The following is a 24,084-nucleotide window of genomic DNA, read 5'->3' as shown; positions in this document are numbered from 1 at the left end:
GACTCAGTCTGGAGTCTGCTTGGGGTTCTCTCTCATCCTATTCTCTCTCTCTCCCTATTCTCTCTCTTTTAAACAAATAAATAAAATCCTAATAAAATAAAAATAAAAAATAAAATAAAATTCATCATTCAGGGGCACCTGGCTGGCTCAGTTGGAAGAGCACGTGACTCTTGATGTCGTGGTTGTGAGTTCGAGCCCCATGTTGGGTGCAGAGATTACTTAAATAAACTTTTTAAAAAATAATAAAATAAAATAAGAAAATGCATCATTCACATTCCTGTGTTCCTCCTCAGGGTGTATGCATACTCTTAAAGCTGTCTCAGGTATTGATCTGGGCTGTTAGAGCAAAGACTTCTCCAGCAACTGATGGGGGTTTTTACTCCTACAGAAAACAGCCCCCAAATTCCTGTTTCTTTAAGACTCAGGTCTGCTTCTAAATTTTTCGTTCTCTCCCATACTGCCAGGTTGGCAGCAGGTTATTAACCAGGTACGACAACCAGGTTCTTACTCCCTGTTGCTGGCTGGTCGTGAGCCCCTTCTAGTAGTTTCTTACCATGTCCCTTCCATTCCCTGTTATGGAACCAGAAAACCAAGTTCCTAAAACTGTATGTAAAACAAAAGCTTTGGGCTTTAGTACAAGTATTTGGAAATAGTTATTTCCGTATTTTCTTCCAGATTGGCAGTTTGAGTTTACATGGCTGAAGTTTCTGGAAATGTGAAACCAATCTGGACACTCAATCTGGCCTCTCTGGATGACCTTGGATAAATTATTTGAAGTCTCTGGTCCTTGGTTTCCTCATCTGGAAATGGGGATGCCAATGCCTACCCTTCCAGGGTGGTCATGAGGTTTGAAGGGGGTAAAGTACACGAAGAGCCAGCCGGGTGCCCGTCACGCACACAGCAAACGAAGCTATAATTAGTGTAGGGTTCAGGCCCCGCAGCAGGACTCCCCTGGGCTCTATGGGGGAACCCCTCTGTCCTCTGGGCAGCAAATACAGCTCCCAAGGCAGCTCATTATTACCGGTCCTCAAATAGAACTTAATGAATAGTCCAACACAGAAAGCATTTGGAGAACGATTCCAAGAATATCTCAGAAAAATCCCATCTTCAACATGGACTTGGATGAAGACATAACAACAAATGGAGGAGCGCGGGGGTACAGAGCAGCTAGTCTGATTTAGGAAGAAAAAGAAGGAGGATGCCACGGAGCTTAATGATCCTGTTACTGGATTCAGCATCAACTTTACAAGAACATATGCGGGGGGCGGGGGTGGTAATTAGGCCCATGGCTCTGGAAGAGAAACCTTTGCAGACTATAGCATGTGGTTCAGGAGCTGGGGCTGGGGGCCCACGAGGTTCTAGGCTGAACAGCCAAAAGAATTCAGAGTTTCTCACACATGGGCACTGATTCTGAAATTCGTCCCTTTGGATTCTGTTGCATAAGCAGAAGATGGTTAGAGTAACAGTAGGTATGGATGATTCCCTAAGGGGAGAAGATTCTTTCAAAATGTTAAGCCCACATTTACCTATTCATAAACACCCCCTCCCATATGCATGTGTAATGCTTTTGCGTTCAGAAAGCACCACCAGCCGCTCTTGCTCTAGCATAGAGGAGTCCTACGGGAGGAGAGCAGGTCTGGTTATCCCTACTTTGCAGGTGGGCGATGGAGTCCCAGGGGAGCAAACTACTTGCCCAAGTTACTCACTCCGGGAGGAACTAAAATAACTAAAATCACTCGGTTTTTAATGAGTTAACTACCCCCAAATCAACAAGCTTATTACATTGCTTGTGTTGCTGTGGTTTTGGTAGGGGTGGAAATATGGGGATTTTGCCGTGGGGAGGATCGCTTGATAATAATCCTCGGGATAGCCTTGCGGTCCCAGGGGCTGGGACCACACTTGTAGGTACTGTCACGGGGCCGGACTGGCAAATGACAACTGATCCTCGACCACTGCCTTTTCGGGGAGAAGACGTTACCCTTCCCCTCTGGATCTCAGCTAGTCTCCTGCTCCCCCGCCCCCACCGCCTCCCCAAGCCTGAGCAGCTCCCCTCAACCTCCCCACCCCCAGTCCTTGCCTCCAGCAGTGTGACTGTGATCATGAACCAGGGCGGGGGGCAGCAGGTGTAACTGTCGTAGTACCACTTCCGGTCAATCTCCCGGGGCAGGGTCTCGTAGGCCACGTGGCGGATCAGCCGCTGGGAGAGGTTCAGCCCTTTCTCCTCCAGTAGGGCTTTGCTGCAGAGCCTGCGGTTCCCCTGCAGGATGGCCTGGCGGAAGCTGTTGGACCGCTTGTTGCTCATCTGTGCGGGACACATGGTGGGGCACAGGGTCAGAACGGGAGTCTCGGGGAGCCCTGACCCGTTTCCCTAGCCAGCACATTCCTTGGACTAACCAGGCCTCATCCCCCTTCCTCTTTCTTCTATAATAGTTAACAAGAAGCAATATTCACTGAGCTCTTCTGTGGCCGAGGTGGTTCTAAGCTCTTCACGTGTGTTGGGCTCACTGGATACTCTTAACTGGTCTACCTGTTAGGTAAGGACTAGGAATATCCCCATTCTACCAAATCACAGAGAGTTTTAGGAACCCACCAAGTTCAAACCCAGTATGACTCCAGAACCTATACTGATGTTCACCGTTCCTTCCTTCTGTGCACCTGTCCGTCAGCCGTCAGTCACAATTTACTGGGCCACTACTAAGTATCAGCACATTGCCAGACACGGGGGGGCGGGGCGGGTGCGACGGTGCTCAGGACAAATAACTAAGCAGCAATCACGGTTCCGTGTGAAGGCTGCTGAGGGAGCAAGCAGGCAGGGGCCCAGCCTGGTCCCACGGTGGTTGGGGAGGGCCTTCCGTTGATCCCATTCTCATCCTCTCCATGCCTACAAAGCTTGGATCTGGTTCTTGGTGGCTCAGGAGGAGTTCGGGAAACGTGGGCAGAGCTTGGGGCTCCATGTTCATTCACTGCAAGCTCAAGAAAGGATCATGAGTGAGAACTGAAAGATGATGAGGGGTTCGCGTCCTCAGACATCCTCGCTTGGGAAGAGGTGGGCAGACCTTGGTTAGATGGGCGAGTTTGTAGAGAGGTCTCTAAGGACTAGAACCCAAACCTGTGCTTGTGGGAGGCCATCACTCCTGGGGGCCTTTAAGGGACCTGCAATGCCTGGCGAGCCCAGGAACTGGTTCTAGAGCCTTGTCTGTGGACTGGTCCTTCCCTCAGCAGCCTAATGCTGCCATGATGAATCCTCACTGGAGTCCTGGCTGCCTCGCTGTGGTCGGTCTGATTCCCAGAGACCAGGTGGCCAGTCCTGCTAACTCCCAGCCTCCTGGGACCTCTGTTGCCTCCCACCTGCCCTCCACGACCACACTCTAGACCCTTTTTATGAGGAGATAGAGCTCTCCCAACATCAGAGCCCACAGGGCTGCCTGGGGAGCTGAGGCAGGGACTATCCACATATTCCTGGGACTGTGGCCTTAGCAGGGGACATTTGGCTAAACCTAGGCAGAAGTCCAGACAGGGCTGGCCAGGTGAACTAGGCCAAGGCACAGGGGTTTGAAGCTGTGTCAGGAGGGAGTAACCAGAGAGGATCTGAGTTCAGAGCAGGCCACGTAGAATGAGCCTTTGTCTGCAGTCCCCCTTCTCTGTTCCTGGGTTCTATGGTCTTTTGCCTTCAAAATCTGGCTTAACGCTCGCCCCCTCCAGTAGGCCTTCCCAGATGAACCCCTTCCAGTGATCCCCATTCTCATCCTCTCCATGCCTACAAAGCTTGGATCTGGTTCTTGGTGGCACAGGAGGAGTTCGGGAAACGTAGGCAGAGCTTGGGGCTCCATGTTCATTCACTGCAAGCTCAAGAAAGGATCATGTTATCAAACTGTTATCTTTTTTATTTTATACAAACTATTTTTTAAAATTTATTTTTAGAGGAAGAGAGCGCACAGGCAGGAGGGACAAAGAGAAAGAGAGAGAGAGAGAGAGAGAAAGAGAGAATCCTGAGCAGGTTCCACGCTCAGTGCAGAGCCCGACATGAGGCTCGATCTCACAACCCTGAGATCACGGCCCGAGCTGAAATCAAGAGTCGGACACTTAACTGACTGAGCCGCCCAGGCGCCCCTGTCAAAGTCTTTTGCGGGCACTCTTACCATCCTCTCTCCCAGTCCCTGAATATGCACAGCATACTCACAACACACCCTGGCCACACCCTGAAGACTGACACCGGGGGTGGGCTTGCCACGAGGACAGGGGAAGCAATGTGCCCACATACCATTCCCCTGCACCCTGATGTGCCTAGAACCAAGCCAGGTCTCAGGCCTCGTGGGGCTTACAAGGAGAGGTGAATGCTAGTTATTGGGTGCACAGCACTATTCTCACATTATAAAGATGGGGACTAGGGGCGCCTGGCCGGCTCAGTCAGTAGAGCATGCAACTCTTGATCTTGGGGTCGTGAGTTCGAGCCCCACATTTGGCATACAGATTACTTAAGTAAACAAATAAACTTTTTAAAAATAAATAAATAAAAAATAAAGATGGGGACTAAAGCTTGGAGAAGGTGAGTAATTTTCTCAAGGACCCAAAGAGGGGCGCCTGGGTGGCTCAGTTGGTGGAGCATCTGCATTCGGCTCAGGTCATGATCCCAGGGTCCTGGGATCGAGCCCCACGTCCAGCTCCTGGCTCAGAGGGGAGGCTGCTTCTCCCTCTCCCTCTGCCTCTCCCCCTGCTTGTCCTCTCTCTTTCTCTGTATCTCTTTGTCTCGAATGAATAAATAAGATCTTTAATTCAAAAAAAAAAGGGGGACCCAAAGTCAGAATTCAAATCCAGATACATCTGACTCCAGAGCCCATGCCAGCCTGTAGGGTACTTTTGTGCCACTAGATAAGGGAGTCTTCTCTTGCAGGTGGATGCACCCATTCTAGGCCTTGGTGAAGAAAGCCCAGGCCAGATTTCAGTCCCAATTCATCTTACTGGCAGTCACCCTTGCACAGTGCACAAGCTGCACGCCCGTACATGACGACCCTGGCCACCCAGCTATAATACAATGTGGTCTGTGCTCTAAGAGAGGCCTGGGCAATGCACTGTGCGGGCTCTGGATAAGGTTGGTTCATTCGGCCCGGGTTGGGTTGGGAAAGGGCTCACAAAGGATGTAGGGGAGTTTACCTAGGGGAAGAACATTAGAGATGACAAAATCTTTCAAATACTCCATCTTATTTAATCCTTGTGACAGCCCCAAAGAGGATATCCTTTGGCTTCATTTCACAAATGAGAAAACCCAGGGGCACCTGGGTGGCTCAGTCGTTAAGCGTCTGCCTTCGGCTCAGGTCATGATTATCGAGTCACACATTGGGCTCCCTGCTCAGTGGGAAGCCTGCTTCTCCCTCTCCCACTCTCCCTGCTTGTGTTCCCTCTCTCGCTGTCTCTCTCTGTCAAAAAAATAAATAAAATCTTTTAAAAAAAAACCAAACAAACAAGAAAACCCAGGCTCAGGCTCAGGAGATCTTTCTCCGTGAAAGGCAGAGGCAGAGGCAGAAGCAGGACCCAGGTCTGCCTGACTCCAGACCCTGGGCACTCTGCCTTCCTGAGAGCGTCCCTCCCGGAGAGCCCCTCCTTAGTCCTGGTCTCCAGGGCAGCCCCGCTCACAAGAATCCAGGCTCTGGCAGGCTGCTTCAGCTTAGAACATGAATCCAGACATCCCGAGAGGAACAAGCCATCTACTGCTGGAGTTCACACGGGAGACCCCACAGACCCGCAGCTGGACAGAAGCATCCCACTGGCCCAGCGAAGCCCTTACTCTGCCCTGAGCCTGAGCAGGGCATGTAGCAAGCTTGCTGGGCTGCTGATGAGCCGATGCAGGTTCAAACCCGTGGCCTGGTCTTTGGTGGCACCGCTGGGCTCCAAGTCACAGGCTCACCTCCACTGCCCCTCCTCCCGTGAATCCCGACTGTCCTCACTCCCCCGTTTAGCTCAGCTCTGCCCGCCCCCCTCTAGGAAGTCTGCTCTCTGGGCCCACTCCAAACAAATTTCCTTCCCCCTAAAAGCGCTACAGCTGCTCCCTGCGATCATGCTAACCTCTGGGCAAAGGCAGGCTTCCATCAAGAGGCAATGAGAACATTTCCAAAGCCTGGACACCCAGATCAGAGAGCTCACTTGGCACTTGGCCCCTGGGTGCCCCCATCACTGGTGCCTTTGAATTCTAGGAGCCTGGGGAGCCTCCTGCAAGTCATTTCACTCTTATCCCTCCATAGGTGACAAGAAAAAGGGGTGACTATCACCACCTCACCAACAGGGAAATCGAGAGGAAACTTCTGGCCTTGCATTCATCTTGCTAGTTCATCCAGCTTCTACTCATGTCCCAGCCATCCATGGTGGGATGTTTCCTGCTGAACCCCACTCCCATCTCGCCAGTGGCCCTCGTAACAGCACAGCAGTAACCCCCAGTGAGGAGGAAGTCCCTGTTCCAAAACCCTGGATCACTGGGCAGCGTTCACAGGCCTACTGTCTTCAGCCCCTCCAACAACCCAGGACGTCAGCCAGCAGGTCTGAGGAGCTCTGGCCTTCACCCATGTGCCCAGTGCTCCCAACATCCACTCCCCAGCTCCCCTCCTTCCCACCTCCTACCCCCAGCCTCCCTCTCAGTGGAACTGGCCCCACCCCCAGCTCCATGGGTGGGCACTGATCGGCTTGAGTCAATCAACACTTCCCACCCACCCAATCTAGGCCAAGGGGAGAGAGGAAATCCCAAGCTTTGTGTGGGAACTACCACAGAGGAGACCCTCTCTTGCCCAGCATGGTGCGGCCTGAGGGTGTAAGGGCTGGGAAAGCTGCAGCCACTTTGCCGCCACATGGGCGAGTCTGGAACTGCCAGGGGCTTCTCTGGGTATGTGCTGACACTGCAGAAGGCAGAACCGAGAGACAAAGAGAAACCGGGTCCTTTTGAAGCGGGACTCTTTCAACGCTGCAAGCCAACCGATCCCTTTAATCGCGTAAAGAGGTCTTCTCAGCCATAACCCCCGAACAGACCCCTCCCAGCGGTCAGGTCCCCAGAGTGCTCACCAGGTTGACAAAATCCTGGTAGCAGATCTGCCCGTCTGCATGGCTGTCGGCGAGAGCCAGGAGCACCTCCCTTTTGTGCGGGTCCAGCTTGGAGCCGTGGCTCTCCAGGAGGCTCCGGAACTTGCCTGTGCTGATGTAGCCTGTGTTCCCAGGGTCAAACTGAGGGGGAAGCACAGACAGCAGGGGGGTCAGTGGGGCCCTGCAGGTGCCCGTCTCCATCACCACTCACCAGCTCCCGTCCCCAGCCCCTCTGCCAACAGAGGCCCAGGACTCATCTGGGATGTGTCCAAGGCACCCATGGGAGACCTCCAATTAGGGCATGGACAACCACTTAAAGACCTAGAAGGCCCTGGAGCCCTTTGAGATCGCCCAATCCAACCATCTTGTGCATGGATAGGGAAACTGAGACTCAGAGAGGTTAAGCTCCCTCCTATCCACCCCTAATCCTAACCTTGGACATGAGGAAGAGCAGGAAGGAAAAGGCAACGAGGGGAGGAAGATGAGGAACTTCCGGGACTCGGGCCAGAGGGACTCCAGTGGGGGATGCTGAGGGCCAGGGGCCGCAGGGAGCAGGGGCCCAGCCTTGCAAATCCGGCCGTACCTGGCTGCCGGCGCCTCTCACACCCACACTCACATACACCCACAGCCATGCACACGGGCCTGGGTGGGGCCCCCCGGAGATACTGTGCAGCTTTGCACGCCTGCGTCCCTCGGCCTGGGGGCCCCTTGCCCCCTCGTCTCCCAGGGAGACTCCGACTCACCCCACCCAGCGACTCTGTGCAGTCTCAGGACTCCCCGGAACACAGGTTGCTCGGGCTGCCCCGCCCCGTCCCCCGCACATCGCACAGACCTCTGGCCACCAGCCTGCCCGGCCCCCTCATCTCCTATCTGGGCCTCCTCACTGGGCTGGTGGCACGGGGGTACCCCAGAATTTAGCAGGAGCCTGGCATGACTGGCAGGCACTCGGTAAACATTTCCTGGGCAGATACATAGTGGGTGTTGGATGAACAGAAGGGTACTAATCTTCCAGGGAAAGTATCATTGGTTCAGGTAGAAAAGGATCTCATTCATCTCTCCCAGAGAAGCCCCCCAGCCTTTCCGTGCCTCTTCTGCAGGCCCTCCTTCCTCACAGAGCGCCCCCCCAGCACACGCCCTGCTAGAGAACGACGGGAACTGTCTCTCGCAGATGTCAGCAGCTGTTCTGTCCACCAAGAGCCTCCCCACACGATGTTGCTGTGCCTCCAGACGTTGCAGTGGGCGGCTGAGATTTCAGGAGGCAAACAGACACTGTGGATGTCCTTGTATGCAGGACAGGGGAGCCCAGATGACCAAGCCCACGTTTCCCCCCTTTTCTAGAGAAGGTCAATGGAGACTATTTTAGGAAGGCTGATTCGGTGTGCAGTACCTCTAAGACAACCCAAGAGTCACAAGTCTTGGGCTATTTAAATTCTTCCCAGAACTCAACGAGGGAAAACATCCCTAAAGAGGCTTATTTAAAAATCGGCATGAAGACATCCCTAAAGAGGCTTATTTAGAAATCGGCATGTGTCCCCACCCTCCATTCCAAATACCAGGTTCCAGGGATGACACCCATTTGGTTTGCACCACTGAGTATTTCAGGAAACGCAGTGACTCCCTGCACCATAAAGATCTTTAAGAATAAAAATTTGCTGGGCGCCTGGGTGGCTCAGTAGGTTAAGCGACTGCCTTCGGCTCAGGTCATGATCCTGGAGTCCCGGGATCGAGTCCCGCATCGGACTCCCTGCTCAGCGGGGAGTCTGCTTCTCCCTCTGACCCTCTTCCCTCTCGTGCTTTCTCTCTCTCATTCTCTCTCTCTCTCAAATAAATAAATAAAATCTTTAAAAAAAAAGAATAAAAATTTGCTTTAAAAAATTAAAAAAAAGAAAAAGAAAGGGGATGCCTGGGTGGCTCAGTCGTTAAGCGACTGCCTTCGGCTCAGGTCATGATCCCGGGGTCCTGGGATCGAGCCCCGCATCGGGCTCCCTGCTCAGCGGGAAGCCTGCTTCTCCCTCTCCCACTCCCCCTGCTTCTGTTCCCTCTCTCACGGTGTCTCTATCAAATAAATAAATTTAAAAAATCAAAAAAAGAAAAAAAGAAAAATTTGCTGTTTTCATGGGGCCACTTTTCTAAGCGCTTTATGTCTGTAATTTCTCTGAACCCCGACAACAACTTCCTGAAGCAGGTCCTATTTAACTAGTCCCATATTACAGATGAGGCAATCGAGGCACAGGGAAAGGAGCACGGAGAGGCAGGGGACATGCCTGGCAAACAGCATTCTGCACCCCGGCGGCTGAGCACTGGTGGCCACTGACCTTCAGCCTCCAGGGGCTGCTCTGGGGCAAAAGTGAAGGATCAAAGAGGTGAGAGGAGGGAGAGGGGGGCTCAGGGGCTTATCCCACACAGATTTTGAAAGCGGGAAAGAGCCGCACACAGCCACAGTTCTGACCCCCCGCTGCTTAGATAGGAAAGTGAGGCCTGGATGGGAAAGTGGCAATGACAGCCAGTGAGGGTCTCCTGGTACCCGGGACCCGCCCCCCGCATCCCCACAGGCTGACACAGGCCCCCTGACTCACCGGCCTGGCCTCACGTGACCCCTTGTGCTGGGTGGGCTGAGGGTGGGGGTGAGGGGTGGAGATGGAGAAGCAGCCCCGAGTCCTGGGAAAATCCACTTTCCCCCCAGTGCCACCCCCCCATGAGCACTGCAGGGGGGCAGTGACATGCCCGAAGCGCCGAGTCTCTCCTGACCGGGTCTCGGGGAGGAAGCCCAGTGGCCTCTCATTCAAGAGCAGGGACACCAATCCCCTCCCAGGGGCCGCCTCGGAGGCTTGGGAGGGCAGCGGGGTGGGGGACTGGGATCAGGCAAGGGCCCCTCTCCCTTGTTCCAGCTCCAGACAAAGAACCACCTGCTCCCCAGCTCTCCCTCCACCCCCCCCAGGGCTCCCTGCTGTTGTCCTAGTGACAGGGGCTGCCCTGTGGCTCCAGGAGCCCCCCACCCCCCTGCCAGTCCTGCCCCCAGCACATTACAGGCTCCAGACTATGGAGAATGAGCTGGGAACAGGCCAAGTCTCCCTTCCCTGCCAAAACTCTACCTTTCGTGCCAGGGCCAGACAAGCCAGACAATGGGGGGTCATCGCTACCTAATAATGAGGCCTCAGGGATGACGGAGGGTGCCTAGCGGGGAGAGAGAGAGGCAGGGAAGGGGCTGGCTCCTCACAGGACCCCTTCTACACCCCCCGGGGCCCCCACCACCTGGGAGGATGAGGGCCGGAGCAGAGGCGGACTGTGGGCATGGGGCATGGGTGGGGGGTGCGGAGAAGAGGGAGACAAAGGGAGAAAGAATCAGAGAGAGAGGATGCGAGCAGAAGGTGGGCAGCGGTCGGTCCCTTGGCCCAGAAGAAAACTGAGGGCTTCAAAAGGAGGCTGCACGGAGCAAGGCAAAATCCCATTCTTGTTTCAGCCACTAACGAGTTTGTATAATTCAGAGTAAACATCTCAAGCCATAATTGCCTCATCTATCAAGCGTGCCTTGTGTCCCCTCAGGTTGCAGCGGGTTAGAGCAAACGCAGGGCAGCAGGGCCAGGGCGGAGACTCAGTGTCCAGCTCTTCTTGCCTCATTCAAAGCAAAGCAGGGAGCAACCCTGTCACAGGGGCTTGGCTAGCCCTTTGGGCACACTTCCTGCCTTTGGGACTCCTTCGAGGCCAGGTATGGGGGATAAGATCCGTGGTTTTGGAGCTTTTGGGAAAAGAAACCCCTACAAATGCAATTTTCCTCATTAATAATGTGCTGAAGGCCCCAAAGCTCCCCCCAAAGCCCGGGATTCATCCAGTTTTAGCAGTGGGTCGCTCTCGGGATGAGGTCTGGGCTGGGCGGGTTCCAGGCAGCCTGACGAAGGCTGGGGTGTGTGTGTGTTGGGAGGGGGAGTTGGGGGCAGTGGGCTGTGAAAGGGCCACAGGCAGGGGCCCAGCAGGGAGCCAGGAGTCAGGAGCATCCTCGCAGCTGCCTCCTGACTACGGCCCAGCACTGTGGAGGGAGGGGGAAGGCCAAGCCCACATTCAGCCTGAGCGGAGGATGCTGGCCTCAGGGGGAGGAGAAAGACCGCAGGGTGAGGGCTGACCCTCCCTCGGCTCCCGCCCACCTGCCTCCGCCATGAAAAGAGCTGCCAGAGGCTCCCAAGGGACGTTTAATCCCAGCACCATCCAGCCCTCTGGCCCCTTAATCCTTCAGGTCGCCGGTTTTCCCCAGCCTGGGGCCCCACAAACGCCCTGTCACAGACCACATCTCCCGGCCTGGACCGCTTCCTGGTGCACTCGTGACCTAGACTGGGGAAAGAAGCCGCCACATTTGGCACTGCTACCACCTAGGGATGCTTCCCTTCTTTGGGGCAAGGAGCAGGGGGAGGGTTTCAGAAGGGACCCTGCCCCCAGCTGCTGTGCCGTCTTGGGCAGATCATGAACCACGCTGCCTCAGCTTCTCTTCCAATCATATGGTAGGAACTCTCCCTTCTCAGGGGGATGTAAGGGTGTCCATCCCCATCCCTGCACACACAAGCACACCACATGCAAATGGGGTTTTGGGAAAGAAATCCACAACCGAGGGGCGCCGGGGTGGCTCAGTCGGTTAAGTATCTGCCTTCGGCTCGGGTCATGGTCCCGGGGTCCTGGGATCCAGCCCCGCATTGGGCTCCCTGCTCGGCGGGGAGCCTGCTTCTCCCTCTCCCTCTCCCCCTGCTTCTGTTCCCTCTCTCTCAAATAAATAAATAAAATATATTTTTTAAAGATTTTATTTATTTGACAGAGAGAGAAAGACAGCAAGAGCAGGAACACAAGCAGGGGGAGTGGCAGAGGGAGAAGCAGGCTCCCCACCGAGCAGGGAGCCCGATGCGGGGCTGGATCCCAGGACCCCGGGACCATGACCTGAGCCGAAGGCAGATGCTTAATGACGAAGCCACCCAGGTGCCCCAATAAATAAAATATTTTTTAAAAAGAAATCCACAACCCATACAGCCCATGGGGGCAGCCAATCTTCTCTCCTTGGTCAGTCAAAGGGCTGATGGGACATTTGGAATCAGGATGAGGCAACTCGCATTGGGGGCGTGCTGTCAGAGGGATCCGGTGTCAGTGGCGAGAGGGGCAGCAGGCCGGGGAACCGGAATTCATGGTCCAGGAGAGCTGACAGGAATCTCTATGGTTCTCAAACTGCTCTGCAGAGTTTTAGGGGCTCTGACACCCCGAGAGGGTGGGAGGGGGTCGCTGAGCAGACCCCATTCTGGAGTTGCTTCATGTACTGGCCTCCTGCATAGTACTCGGCTGAACATGATAGAAGCTACATATATGCAGAATGGCTTCTAGGTCTCAGGTATTACCTGACTGAAACCTCAACTTGCCCCATATCCTAGTTTGCCGGAGACCTACTGTCTGAGCACGATTATTACCAGCACCCCTTTCCCCCTCAAAAGTGGTCCCAAGTTGGATGATATATTAGGTGGTCCCTCCCAACAAAACTCTGAGGTAGACGCTATTATGAGCTCCATTTTACAAGGGGGAAAACAAGGCCTGGAGAGCTGAGTTGGCCACGTTGAAACAGCCAGCAGTTGGTGCAGACGGATTCACATCCAGGCAGAAGGGCCTGTGGCCTGCCCCCTCCTAACATTAGGACCATGTGACTAAAAACGGTTTGAAAGACCCCAGTCCAAACCAGTCCTTCCTTCATTTAACAAATATTTACCAAGGAACGGCCATGTGCCAGGCATCGCACCTCATTTTCTGGACAGGGAAACAGGTGCAGAGAGCAAAAGAAACTAGCCCAAGGTTACAGCTCGAGTTAGTGGTCAAGATGGGAACGGTTCTGGGTCCCTCCATGGGAACCTGCCCCAGGCTTGCCCTTCCTTGTCTTTCTTTGTCCTGTCTTGTGTATGAAATATGGCCCCTGGCTCAGAGTTTCCCCATGTGTGTTTGGTGGAACACCAGGCCCAAGATGGTGTCTAAAATAAGGTTTCCAAGGTCCCATAAGTTTGGGAAACCCTTCTGGAAGGGCCTGATGCATAAAACCATACTAAGGGCTCTGCAAGTTCTCACAGTGAAGAGACGTGTCTGATTTTGTTCAGCCCAGCATTTTCCAAACTTATTGGACCTTTGGGCATCATACTTTCCACAGCAACATGCCACAGAATACTCTTTGGGAAAAATGCATGAGTCCATAGAGTCATTTCTTTGTTTTGTGGAACCCGGCCCCTCTGCCCATGGTTCCAAACCAGCCTTTCACCTTCATTTCCTGAGTGGCAAAGGCCCTCAAGTCCGTCGACACTTTGTCTGGAGGCCTCCCACAGTTAGAAATCTGCCAGACCCAGGCCGCAGCCCAAGGGTTGAGGAGGATGCTGCCCCGGAGAGGCTGAAGAATCAGGGACTGGCCTAAAGGAAAGGCTGGGCTGAGCTCACAGAGAACAGCCCTGCGGGAGCCGGGATCTGCCTGCTCAGCACCCAGGACAGCGGCGCCACGTTCCCCCGCCCCCTCCCGCCGCCAGCCAGGGAGCCAGGCCAAGCTTCAGAGTTTACCCAGCAGCAGTGAAGCATAAGAAAAAGAAGAAAGGAACACACGTATTTTATATCTATTACGTGTGTATGAATTGGACAAACTGCATTTCCAGGACAATTGCACGTCTGATCCCTGTTTCCAACACTCGAACTCCTTTCCTGTCCCAGGCCGACCCTCTCCCTCTCCTGGATGTAGAGAGGCCCAGGATCTCAGTGAAGGGTGTGAGTACCTTTAAGGACCCCGAAGGAAGCACATGGAGTGCCATCCTGGTGGAGACCTCTCCAGTCCAGAAGGTCGGGACCTGGGACCTAAGGAAGGCTCCCATCCCTGGCCCCAGTGTCCTCTCTCTGTCCTCCAAGACAGAAGGAGCCCTGGGAAGTGACCACATGGCATGCATGCAGGGGGTGAGGCAAAGCACAGGCAGTTGCCCCTCTCCAATTTGGGGATGGTTAGCAAGCCTCATCTGCTGGGTCCTTGCATCATTACCCGGATTCTGAACAGAAATGAATTAACGAGGCTACCCAGGGGCTTAGGGCTCAGCAGAGCTGTCCCCACCCAACAGCCAGAGCCCACCAGGGAACTCTGGCCCATTATGGATATTTACTGCCCCATAAATCAGGTCCAGGCCTGCAGCTGCTGAGGTCAGGAGGTGAGGTTATGGGAATAGCAGCCTTCTCTTCCAGTTCTCCTTCCCCGCAAATGAGGATGCTAATTCTCCCCATAGAGAAAACCACCTCACGCCAGTCCCCTGATTCTGAAATACTGATTTTTCACAAATATCTTATTATTTTTACTGTCACACCAACCCTAGAGTGAGTGTGATTAGTCCCGTTTAACAGATATGGAAACTGAGGTTCAGAGACAGACAGTTTGCCCAGAGACCCTTTCGGTGAGTGGAGCAAGGCACCATCTGGCTTGCTCAAACTGGAGCTGGAGTGGATTTTCAAACCTCGAAGCCTCCCTGGGCAGAAGAGAGACCAGTTCCTGAAAAACAGGTTCTGACCCTCCTGTCCTTGGGTCTCCCCACATGGAGGCATGAGGGACCCTTGTGCTCCCCTGGAATTTGGCCAGGCCAAGGCCTCGGACAGCTGGAGAAGCTTCTGTGATTCTAGGATTCCCAGCTGTATTATTTCTGTTCTTTCAGCAACCATGGGAGGGGTCTGGGGGGAGGCAGTTCATCCCTCTCAGGAGGTTTCTCCCTTAAGCCCCAAGACGGGCTCCTGAGCATCGTTGCTCCCCATAAGTCAAACAGCTGAACCCGGCTCTGAGGTTGGCAGGCTGGTTAGGGAGCTAGAACGCCCTTCCCTCAGCAGAGAAGTGGGCATCCTGGCCTGATTCCAGGCTGAGTCGCTGGATAATGGGCATGTTTCCAGAAACCACCCAACTCTCTCAACACCTGGGCTGGAGGGGAAGAGCTCCCAGACTACCCACCCCCATGCAGGAAGCTGGGGTTAGGAGGGCAGTGAGGGGTGGGGGCCAGCTCCTTCCTCCAGGCTTTGTCTCTTTCCAGCCTCAGAGCCTCTTGGAAGACATTGCTTCTCCTTTTCTCAGAGCCCCCCAAAGAAGGCCTTGGAGACTCTGAGAGGGCAGCTGGGGGCTGTGACTCAGAGGCAGGTCCCTTGGGTCCCCAAGGAGCAGAAGCACTGCCCGGGCTGACTCATCCAGGCACAACCATCACAGCCGCCTGGGGACCAAAGCTGAGTCATAGCCACAAAGGCAGGCATCCAGGCCCAGGGGGGCAGCCACCGGCAGGGAGGGGTGGGGTTGGGTGCAAGCAGGGGGCAGGGGGCTGACACCTGCCCCATCCCTCCCTTCAGCCTAAACCCATTTCCTCCCACTGCTTCTCTTGGAAGCCACCGAAGGGTCCCTTGTTCCCCAGAAATGAATGGGCTGGGAGATCCAGGGAGGAGGGGAGTGGGAGCCGGGCAGGCAGGATAAACGGTCACCAAACACTTTCACCTCCTGGGGGCCCTCCACCCTGTTTCAGAAGCCACCTGAAGCCGTGTGGACAAAGACACACAGCCCCTTCTGCAGAGGACCCTTATTTGCTTTGGGTCTCTGGGCAAGCCTTTCCCCTTTGGGCCTCAGTGTCCTCCTCTGTAAAGAGGGGATAGCACCACTCACCTCACAGGGTTGCTGAAAGATCAAAATGAGAGGAGGACCTGTGTGCATGCAGTAGGCACTCAATAGTTGCTCCCTCAAAGAAATATTTACCGACTCCAACCTGCAATTTGCTTCAGAAAAGCTGGCGGGACAGAGGTGGTGGCTACCCCAGTTGTTCACAACTCAAGATACACATGGACTCATTTCCGTAGCACAGAAGAGTGCCCTGTTCTCCCAGGAGGCCACCAGGAACTGCCCAACGGGACACCAGGCAGATGATCTCAGAGGGCCGCTGACCTCTGCTTCCGCGCTGGCAAAAGGAGCAGATCGGACAAGGTGCTTCCACCAACCTTCTCGTAACCTATGGTCCTTGAGGTGGGAGCAGCCCCAGAGGGGCCGGCGTGAGTGAGGCAGCCCCACCCAGTCAGGGCCTGCGTGGGGAGGAGACGCTTTGACCCAAGACGACACACACGGGGCTGCAGTCTGACGTGTCGTCTGCTTGAATGCATGTGTGCCCGTTGTGCGGCAGGCAGCACGCAATCTCAGGTCCCTGGGCCCCACCGCTCAACTGCCACCAAATGTAGTTCTGTGAGAGGTGAGGGATAAAAAGGGTTAACTCAGCACGGCTGCCAAGGTCACTGGGGCAGGAGCAGGATAGGAAAGCTCGCTTTGTGGTGGAGGCCCACTTTGTGGTGGAGGCCCGTCCACAGCTTCAAGCGCCCTGGAGGCCACCTGATAAGGGGTTGGAGGTGCAGAGCCTGAGCAAGGGTTCCAGTCAAACCCGTGGCTTTGTCCTTCTCTGGGAACCTCTTTCTGCTGGCTAATCGTGTGTTCTGGGGGCCGCCATCAATGCCCTGTCGCCGGGGCAGGTGTTTTCTCTGTGGCCCCTTGCTAATCCATTCGGTGGCCCCATTTGAACCCCCTTTCAGCTCCCAGAACTTAAGCCAGCTTGCGGGAGAACTGCAAACGAGGACGGCTTCAGGGTCAGGCCAAGGGAAGACCCCAGGCTGGAGAGAAGGTGGCCGAGCAGGGGAGACACTTGGGGAAAGCCAGCAGGAAAATCCTCCGGGCTCAGAAGTGGCTCTCTTTCCAGGAACCTGGATTGGGCAGGAGCTGGTTTAGAGAGGCCGCTGATTTCCCTGTGGGGGCCTGGATCTCAGAAGCAACCCTGTGCATCTTTCCAGCAAATTCTGATTCCCAGTTAAGAGACAGCTGTTGAATGTCCACTGGATATCAGACATTGTAAAGAATCTCCACTCTCATTTAATTCCTACTATTGTTCCTGGAGTTCAAGATCACTGTCCTTGTTTTACAAATGAGGAAATCGAGGCTCAGAGAGCTAATGCCACTTGGCCCCTGTGACAAAGGCATAAGGCCTGAAGCCAGGTCCATCTGACTCCAAATCCAGGCTTTTGTATCCAGCAGGTCGTCTCAGTTGCTCTGCGTGCTGGTTGTAGCACGTTTATAATGTCAGTGGTGGGACAGCCACAACTTGTCTGCTCTCCTTCTGGGAGATTAGCAAAGTTGGGGCTCTTATGGGGGCCTGAGAAATGCATGCTCCCAGTGGAAGCGGGGGAGAAACCCAAATTACTTCCAATCCTTCCTTTTCCTTCTCACTCATCTGAGCTCAAAAGCAACTGTGCTTTGTTGACTCAACAGATTTCTGCTCCACACTTTTGCTCATTAAACATTTGCAGATCTTGAAGATAGATCCTGAAGGTATCTTAAGGGTGAACCTGGAAATGACTTTCCCACCCTGGAAGCCCTTTAGGGGTTAAGTGCATTCGGGTCCAGTATCTGCCATTGACCCGCTCTTTGACCTTGGATCCCTGAAGGCACCTCCCTAGAGTTGGCACCTCCCTAGAGTTCGGGAAGGGACTGAGACTGTCGAAACATAACCTGAAAAAGAGGAGCCTATGGAACAACATAAAGCAAGAAGTGAAGGGCACATTACCTGCACAAAATTACAAACATCAGCGAGATAGATGAGACATAAAGAATAAACTGGCCCCCCACATATAAAAATGTATCAAGTGATAAAATTTTCTAAACACATTAAAGGAAGAGTTTCTTGGGGCGCCTGGGTGGCTCAGTTGGTTAAGTGTCTGCCTTCAGCTCAGGTCATGATCTCAGGGTCCTGGGATCGAGTCCCGCATCGCGCTCCCTGCTCAGCTGGGAGTCTGCTTCTCCCTCTCCCTGTCCCTCTGCCCTTCCCCCCTGCTTGTGCCCGTGCACTTTCTCTCCCTCTCAAATAAATAAATCAAATCTTAAAAAAAAAATAAAGGAAGTGTTTCTTACTAAGTGCTGGCATAACTGGATAGAAACAAGGTCAGGATGGAGTAAAGGGCTGGATGATTTCTTTAGTCACAGAAACTATAGTAGGAAATAGAAGTGCATATTTATAAGATCTAAAGAGGGATGAAGACTGGGGCGCTTGGCAGGCTCAGTCGGAAGAGCATGCGACTCTTGGTCTCAGGGTTGTGAGTTTGAACCCTACGTGGGGTGTAGAAATTGCTTAAATAAATAAATAAACTTAAAAAAAAATAAAGAGGGATGAAGACTGTCTCAGGTCTAAAGCAATAGAAGGAATCATGATGGAAAAGCTCAAAAGATTCAACTATAGAAAAGACATTTTGTAAGATGCTACACTATGACGACAGATTCGTATTTACGTAACTTTAAAATCTAATATTTAGGAAAACCGTTTAGATCCCAGGCGCATGAAAAGATAATTCCCTCAAGCAGAAGTGGAAATAAGAAACAAAACATATGATGGACCGTCTAGGGGTTGAAGCTCCTGGTTTCCCGCCTACTATAACTTCCAGGACCCACGGGGAAGAAGTCAGGGATGGGGTAAGGAGGGCTGGCCTGCTACTCTCCTGCTTGAGCAGGCCAGCCAAATTCCCAGAATATGGGGGAGGGGAGACTCCAAGGGACTGGGGTCACCTATTTTCTTCACTTCCAACTCCCACAAAAGGCATCCTGACCAATTATTTGAGGGATGACCACACAGGACCAACAGGCCAAGGTCGTGCCTTCTAGTTCTTGGGGTTTAATTAGCTTCATGCTGGGTCAAAGCTACTCCATGTGCTAAAGAACCAGACAGCACAGAGGGAACTGGTGCAATGCCAAATATCCCTAAAACCAGGGGGAGAAGTCCCAGCAGGTCCCAGTTCGAAACTGGGTGATCGTTGGTGTTCCCTTGCCCGAGAAAGGAAAGGAGGACCAACTTTGGCCAGCTTCTCATCCCATCAACCTCTGGAAGGTGAACATATCAGTTTGCAGAGACTCCAACAGGTGTCATGAACCCCCCATTGACCACAGTTTGACTGGTCAGGGCTGCCCATTTCTGGATAAGGTGGTTTGGGGGGGTGCTGCCTCAACCTCCACTGAAATGCTCTTTCCTAAGTGCACCAAGGTCCACAATCCTCAAGTCCTACCGTTAAGCAGGCCCACAGGAAAGGCAAGGGGAAAACCCTTCCGAATTCTGAATAACCTTCGCATCCTGAAGTTGCACACCCCTCTATGAAACTTCATAGCATTTCTCCAGTTAGCACCACTGGGGAATGGTACAGGGGCAGCTTCACAAAGTAGGGGCAAGGAACACAGAGGTCAAGGCCTGCTCAGGAGCAGCTCTCCTTAAACACAAATCACCCACAGGAAGGAAGGCAACAGAAATGGGCACTTTTTTTTTATAGATTTATTATTTTAGGGGTGCCTGGATGGCTCAGTCGGTTAAGTGACTGCCTTTGGCTGGGGTCATGGTCCCAGGGTCCTGGGATCGAGCCCCGCATCGGGTTCCTTGCTCAGCGGGCAGCCTGCTTCTCCCTCTGCCTGCCGCTCCCCCTGCTTGTGCAAGCTCGCTCTCTCTCTCTCTCTGACAAATAAATTCTTAAAAAAAAAAGATTTATTATCTTAGAGGGAGTGGGAGAAGCAGACTCCTCACTGAGCAGAGCCAGACGTAGGGCTCGATCCCATGACCCCAAGATCATGACCTCAGCCAAAACCAAGAGTCAGATGCTTAACCGACCGCACCCCCCACCTCAGGTGCCCCCAGAAATGGGCTTCTAACACCACGTGATGGATGGGGAATAGGCATAAGGCAGAACTTACTGTGAGAAAAAAATGGTTTGCCTGGAGTACTTTGGGAGTTTCTTTCCTAGAATTAATTTTGTCTGTCTAGCATGGTTTCCGGGTGGGCCTTCCCAGAAGCAGGGGGATGCTCCCTGTGACACGAGGGACCTCCCTCTGGTGGGAGAAAATGGATTTCACACCACCCTCGAATATTAGTTGCTACACATTCTCTCTGCTCTCCACACACACTCTCCTCTCTCTGCTCCAAATTCTTCCTACTGTTTTCCTCCATTCACCGAAATAGTCCCTTTTAAAATGTAAACATACACAGAAAATTAATCAAATGAGGAAGACAGACACAGAGGGAAAAAGAATGATACACTTTGTTCTAGGTTCTGATTCTAAATCTGGCAGGAGGTGTGAAGGGCTGACAGCTTGCTGGTCGTGGTGTCGGTGGCAGCAGGAGGCCCCTCCTGCCTCAGGGCGGCCGCTGTGCTCCCAGGAACTGGAGGGAGAGTGGGTGGCGAGTGGGAGCAGAGGGAGAGATGCGCCACCCCGCTGGGACGGGAGCCGGTGGATGCTCCCCAAACCACAGCCAGGCCTCATTCTAATGTGCGGGATGCCCACAAGCACCCCTCAACCTCTGCCTACCACGACTTTCCTGCTGTAATTCCAGGTCTCGGTCCCACTCGGGCACCTGCATTTGGTGGGTTCTTTGCATTGAACTGGTCTGTCACCAAAGCTGTCATTTTCGCCAACACCCCACTCCCCACCCTGACTTTCCCTTTTTCCTTCCAGGTTCAGAATCCCCAAGTTATCTATGCATTTCACTCATCTACGTGGGTCCAGTGAGATCTTCCAATTCCCCCCATTGCCACGTCCCCCTTCCTTTCCATTCATGCCATCCTCCATGTTCATTCACTGCAGCAGGTCCCTGCCTACTTTCTCTCATGCCTGCCATCCACCTTACTTCCTTCCCACTAGCACACCAGACCTTTCCGAAGCATTGCTTGGATCCCTGCTGAAAAAACTTTCAAAGGCTTTCCCTGCCTACAACAGGATAAGGTCTGGTCCAAGCTAGCTGCATCTCCTCGTCCAACCCAACAGGTTCCCTCTGGCCCAACCAGACTGGGCTCTTAAAGTTGCACAAACTTCATGGCACAATCATGCCTACTGCAGGACCAGAGTGCTCGCCAGTCTCCCTGCGATGGACCATCACTTGCCTCCTCTCCTCTGCATCCGGGAATGGAGACAGAGAGGGAAATACACAAAAGCTCTCAACACTGGTACTAAGCAACGAAGACACTGTTTCCTTGCTGAAGGTCAAATGTCCATCAAGAGATTCCAAAGTTGGCATTCCCAACTCCATTCCCCACACCTAGACGCTAGGAGTTGCAAACAATCACATACTATTTCCCATAACTCTCTCATCCCTGCCGCAAAGTTAGAGTCAGCTTTCAAAAGAACCCATACTGTGAGTCACCCTCCAAGGACAGCAGAGAGTTGACTTCAGTGGTGGCCACGGATCTTTGAAGGTGGAGGTAAAAAAGGAGAGAGGATATTAATCTAAGCCCTCCCCCCACCTCCTCAGTCCCGACTGCAATCCCCCCCACCCATCCCCGCATATAGGGAATGTCCCAGGCTTTTGATACCTATTGTGCAATTTCTACATGGTATTTAGAAGGCAGAGTTGGGAGGAGGAGGAGGGAGCGAAGGATCTCTCAGGCGAGCCCACCGCCTACTCCTGAAACCTGGAGAGCAGTGGAGAGCACTGTCGATCAGTCTCGGAGATGCACTAAGCCACGCCCCCACCACACGTCACCGTCTCAGGAGTGCAGAGCTAGGGAAGCCCACGCAAGCAGGGAGACTGATTGTGGGGAGGGCTGGAAGGAAGTGGGGGGATTTAACTGCTCACATACCTGATCAAACAGGACTTTCCAGTGCTGGTAGAGAGGGAGGCCATGCAGAAGAGGAGGAAGAGGAGAGAGAGAAAGAAACACATACTTATCACCAAGGACTCTCTAGCCCCTGATATTTCTGACATAGCTTCCCAGCTGCTGCCCAGACTCAGGAACCCGCCACAAGACACCAGGGGAAACCTGGGAGGAGCTCCCTAAATGAGTCTGCACTAAGCAAATACAGGGAACTCAGGTTGGGTGAGGGGGGGGTTGTCCCTCTCTTGGAGTCCGGCGGGAGGACGGATACGCTGAACAAGGGTGATTCTCAGCAATTACTAAATAAAGGCATCCAACTCTATCCAAGGGCCTCTAATAACTTCTGCCTAAAGCTCATTTCCATGTCTACTCCCACACCTGGGAACCCACCCTGCTGCAACAGTCTCCACCTGCTGGGGGTCAGAGACCCCCCCCCCCCACTCAGGAAAACTCAGCCCTGAATAAACACTAACGGTTGCCTGCAGTTTGGGAGGAGGGGGTCTCCGGAATCCACTGAAATCTAAACAGTCTCTCCAAGGCTGAATCTAAGTTCTGAGTACACGAGCCTGGTGAGTACAGGGCTTGGGAGCCAGAAGCAGGTGAGAGGTTTAACCAAGGGAGCCAAAGGGGAGGGAAAAGGTTAAGCTCTCCTGGGGCACATTCCCTGGTAGGTTACCCGTCCTGGCTTCTCCCTTTCCCTACCCTGAGAGAGGGCTAGGGCAGGGCAGAATGTCTCTCCAGTTTTTCACCTCTATATGCAGGTTAACCTCAGGAGGGAGCAGCTTAAGAAACCCCAGTTCCCAGGACTCCCCAGTGCCCGCTCCGCCGATGGCTCGCCGGACCAGAGGGAAGGAGAGACTCCAGCAGCAGATGGCAGGGAAGCCCTCTGGGGCAGCCCCTCCCCATCCTCGCCCGGGGGACCGTCGCTGGCATCGACTCGGTCTGGGACTCCTGGGCTCTCTTCTGGAAGCGACACCGCTCCCAGCACTCCGCCTCTCCCTCCTCCGGCCGGGTTCAGGGACCCGGGCCGGCTTGAATTTCAGTGTGGCGACAGGGCAGGTGCCGGGAGGGAGCTAATCCGGAAGCGAAGAAGGGGGTCGCCAGAGCGGTCGGCGCGGCCGGGTTCCGGGGACTCCGCGGCGCCCGCTCCTTCCCCGGGCTCAGAGAGCCCGCAGGTCGCGAGTGGGAGGGGAGGGGTAGTCACGGCTGTGACGCGGCCGCCTCTGCGGGAAAACGCCGTGTCCCGGCCACTGCACCAGCCGCGGGGAGGGGGCTCCCGCGGCCGACCGGTCCCCAGCGCAGCGGCGGGGCTGCGTCCCGCAGGGAAGCCGCGGAACCCGAGCGGGGGATGGCGCGCGCGCGTTTGGGGGAGACCGGTCCCTCCGCCCCCTCCCGCCCGCGGGGACCCGGCCAATCCGGGGCGCTCCCGCGTCACCTTGAAACCTCGAAGTTGCCCCGCGGGGGCGAGACGGGGGCAGCTCCCCAGTTAGTGCCCCCCAGAAAGTTTGCCCGGGCGGGGGAGGGGGCACTCACGTCTTCCGGCGCCGCCGGCGGCCGCTCCTCGGCCTCGGGTTCCAGCTCCTCGATGCGCTCCGCCTCGGCGCAGGCGGCCACTGCGGGGCCCGGGCTGGGGTGCTCGCCCATGCCGACGCGGGGTCCAGGGCCCGCGGGCGGCTGCGGGGCTCGTCCCGGGGCGCCGGGCTAACTTTGCGCCGCGCCGGCCGCGCAGCTCCGAGGGTTCTGTGCGCGCCGCGCCGCCTCCGCGCCAGCCCAGCCGCCCGCGCCCGCCCCCATGGCCCCGGCCCCCGCGCCGCCGCCGCCTCGCCGCCGCGCCGCCCCGGGACGCCCGGCCCCTCGCCGCCAAACTTCTCCGCGCTCGCCGCCCCGCCGGCCTCCGCCTGCGCCCCGGCCCCCACGCCCGGCTCCGAGGCGAGGGCGCCCTTGGGCCGGCCCCGGCCACCGCGGCTCCCCGCGCTCCCTTCCCGCTTCCCGCGGCCCCCGCTCTGCGCCGGAGTCTCCTCCTCCCCGCGGACTCCTCGGGGGCGGCGCGCGGGCGGGGGCGGGGCTGCTCCCGGGGACCGCCGTCCCCCGCCCCCGGGCGCCACCACCAGAGCCAAATCGGTCAGAGCGGCGCGGCCCCGGGCGCAGAGCCGCGGCGGGGTTGGCGGGGAAGGGGCTGCACCGCCCGGGGCGGGGGGGTGGGGGGGAGGCGGGCTGCGGAGGGGAGCGCTGCGCTGTCCCTGGTCCCGTTACCGCCAGCCCCCACGCCGGGCCCGGGTTGGTCTCGGGGCCAGGGTGGGGTGCAGTGCCCACTCCCCGAGACCCACCGGGTTAACGTTCACTTGGAGGCTGCCGATGCGTGAAGGAGGCAGGGGC

The 24,084-nt window shown here is 55.1% G+C and overlaps 1 protein-coding gene across 3 annotated transcripts in view; it reads right to left on the bottom strand.

Moving 5' to 3' along the window:
- The window catches only part of RHBDL3 (rhomboid like 3), a 48,867-nt gene extending 25,449 nt beyond the window's left edge, over positions 1-23,418 (bottom strand). The window contains exons 1-4 of one of the 3 annotated variants that reach the window (XM_027568590.2): positions 23,242-23,418; positions 21,694-21,717; positions 7,045-7,203; positions 2,078-2,302 (exon numbers count right to left, since the gene is read on the bottom strand). In XM_027568590.2, coding sequence (XP_027424391.1) covers positions 2,078-2,302; positions 7,045-7,203; positions 21,694-21,717; positions 23,242-23,352 — 519 coding nt within the window. In that variant the 5' untranslated portion in view covers positions 23,353-23,418. Of the gene's footprint in view, positions 1-2,077; positions 2,303-7,044; positions 7,204-9,638; positions 9,687-21,693; positions 21,718-23,241 lie in introns of those variants that run through there. The other 2 variants (XM_027568591.2, XM_027568592.2) reach the window with 2 other exon arrangements.
- Positions 23,419-24,084: the final 666 nt, after the last annotated feature.

This window comes from Zalophus californianus, chromosome 16 (genome assembly GCF_009762305.2).
Source record: "Zalophus californianus isolate mZalCal1 chromosome 16, mZalCal1.pri.v2, whole genome shotgun sequence".
NCBI lineage: Eukaryota > Metazoa > Chordata > Mammalia > Carnivora > Otariidae > Zalophus > Zalophus californianus.
Note: the sequence above shows the minus strand (reverse complement) of the source record. Positions and strands in the feature narration are given on the sequence as shown.